The sequence below is a fragment of the Dendrobium catenatum genome, unplaced genomic scaffold, assembly GCF_001605985.2.
Source record: "Dendrobium catenatum unplaced genomic scaffold, ASM160598v2 fragScaff_scaffold_475, whole genome shotgun sequence".
Taxonomy (NCBI): Eukaryota; Viridiplantae; Streptophyta; class Magnoliopsida; order Asparagales; family Orchidaceae; genus Dendrobium; species Dendrobium catenatum.
Window position 1 is genome coordinate 294,386 of NW_021318937.1, and position 2,802 is coordinate 297,187.

Sequence of the window (2,802 nt, forward strand, 5' to 3'; positions counted from 1 at the left end):
CTGTTTTGCAATTTGCTTTCAACTGCTCTATCATCACTAGGATGTATAATGGCTCTTCTCCTCTTTCCACTTGGCTTCTCCATAAATACAACTCTCCTTGGAAATTGCCACATTCCAATGCCTCTATTTTTTGGAAACAGATTTGTAAAACTGCTTTAGAAGCTAAGCAGCAATTTAGTTTTACTATTACTAGGAATGCGCCTATATCTTTGCTATGGGATCACTGGTGTCACCATCTTCCGCTGCATGATTACTTAGGAGATGCTTATGTGGGTGATATTTCGGATTGCTGCATTTCTGAACTTATTTCTGGAGGCTTTTGGGATTTTCCAGTGCATTTCCCAACTCTGCTGCAACAAGCTTGTTTAAGTGTTAATATTGCTGAACATGAAGGACCTTGTCTGCTTTGGAAAAACAAATGTCAAGCTAAATTTAATCAGTATATGGAGGAATTTTACACTGATATGCCGGATTGCAATTGGTACAAACTCATATGGCACAAAAAACATATTTTAAAACATTCAGTTTTTGTATGGCAAGGTTTAATGGGAGGGTTAAAAACAGCGGATGCACTTTTTATTAGGCACATCCAAGTTCCGGCCACTTGCAATTTATGCCATTCTCATGATGAATCTATATCTCATTTGTTTTTTGAGTGCAATTATTCTTTCGCTATTTTGCTCGGCATTATTCCTGGTACTAGAAATTATCTACTGAGACCCTCTATTATGCAATTATCTGATTGGATTGTGGCTGTTTTTGAGAAAAAATCGGAGGTGAATTTTCATAGAATTGCTATTGGTGCAATTATATATTTTTTGTGGAAAGAAAGAAATAATAGAAGGTTTGGGGGGAAGTTTATTTGCTATACCTCGCTTACTCATGTTATCAAAAGAGTTCTTTTTGAGAAGCTTCTGAAATGGAAAGATGCAGAAAGTTTGATAGATTTACTGTAAAGTGTGGAAATGCCCGGGTGTCCGTTGCCTCTTCCCTGCTATTTTGGCTTGTCTGGACAATGATGAGGCTCCCTCAGCAGGTCCCTTGGATGGTCTTCGGGCAACCAGGGAACATCATTTATATGAAGACTTCTTTAAATCTGAGTCCAGACAATAAGCCTGGGAGCATGTTTCTGGAAATTGATTTGGATTGCTGGAGCTGGCTTTTTCTCTTTGCCCAGTGGATTCTCTCATTGCTGGCTTTGTTTTTGTTGCAGGTCTATGGATGCCTTCCTCCAATTCGCATTGCTACTGGGAGCCAGACTTTCATTCTTTTGGTTTCCTCTGTTTTGGGAACGGCTGCGGGGAGTTGGACCCAATATAATGGATGTTCGTGTGCTTTCAATTTCTGTTCTTGGTCTCGTGGTTGGTTGAAAATAAATGTAGAATCTTAAAAAAGTCTGAATAATAACTTTTTTTTTTAAATTGTAATATATCATATCAGTATTTATCTGATTTACAAATCATTTGTAAATTTAGACAAATTAGTTATGTCTAGTGTTTGTTTGTTTTTTTTTTCTCTAAAATTGCATATGTTGGTCGAAGTTTGTCAAAATAAATTTAGGCCCATGAAATAATTTTCTGACTCCGCCATTTGCTGACTGTATCTTTTTTTGTCTTTTATAAGCTTTTGGCCTTCAATGTATTTTTATAAGGTCTTGGACAATCCATTCTTGAGCCATTGCAAGCTGTTCTTCCAGTTCATGCTCATCTGTTCACCACTTTTTCATCGCAGATGCGTCAAAAACTGATAGGTGACATCTGAGCTATTATAAGACTACTTTTTTGTTAATATATTGCAAATGGTTAATTAGGAGGTTCTCATTGTTGATAAGGATTTGAGGTACTGAAATGAGTAGCCTATTTTGATGGATTATATAACAGATTAAACTCTCACAATAACATGTTCATACAAATAAGGTTGCAAAAGAATGGAGCTCAAGCTTATTTACCAAAAAACTGTGTAAGTGCTCAGCTAGCTCAAATTCAAAAACTGATAGCAAGCACTCATCGAAACAATTCCATATGCCTTCATCTCCCAGGAACCACATGAGTTACTTGTATACTTGTACGTGCCTATGCATATATCATGCAAGTAACTAATGGATCCCAACCAATGGATTTGATTGAAGTGGTCACAACATTTCAGAGGCAAACTCGGACGGACGTCGTCCAGAGACCAATAAAAATACATCACTTCACTCCAAAAGTGTACCGCACTCGGTACCGAGAGTGATACTGAGCGGTACTGTGCGTCCGGTACGACTTGCTGCAAGCGGTATCGGACGGTCCTTCAGTCTAGTGTCCCCACAAAATAATCTCTTTATGAGGGGAAGTGACCACGTAGTTAGATGGTCAGTGCTTATTCGGAGATTCACAATCACTCTCCTAGCAAAACCATATCGAGAAAACTTGTCCCAGTAGGCAAGACCTAGAAGTCATTGCCCATGGCATGTCCACAAGAAGGACACTTCCAAACTCACTTGAGACTCAGTTTTTGTTCACCTAGACAAGAGTTATTCATCCACGATCATTCTACGTACAGAGTCATGACCACTCGGCTACTGTGAAAATCTCTAATCCAACTATAGGAAACACAAAAAAAGATAACTTTTTTACTACAATATAATTAAGGAACTTTTAATAAAGTGCGGCAAAATAATTTTCTTTTCCCGCTATATTCACGACCGATTAAAACACCGTGCGATATTCTCTAGATAAAGTTGCCATGGTTAAACGATAGGGGTCTTCAATGCTTCTTCCTCTCGCTCAAAAGCGGTTTCTTCCTCCATTGAATGAGTTGCAC

General features: G+C 38.3%; 1 protein-coding gene across 1 annotated transcript; it reads left to right on the plus strand.

Annotated features, from left to right (window-relative positions):
- Nucleotides 1-41: 41 nt before the first annotated feature.
- Nucleotides 42-1,750, plus strand: LOC110098703 (the record flags this gene model as incomplete). Its single annotated transcript, XM_028694401.1, has 3 exons — nt 42-776; nt 1,214-1,325; nt 1,652-1,750. Coding segments are annotated over exons 1-3 (946 nt in total), but the record flags the coding sequence as incomplete, so codon positions are not given.
- Nucleotides 1,751-2,802: the final 1,052 nt, after the last annotated feature.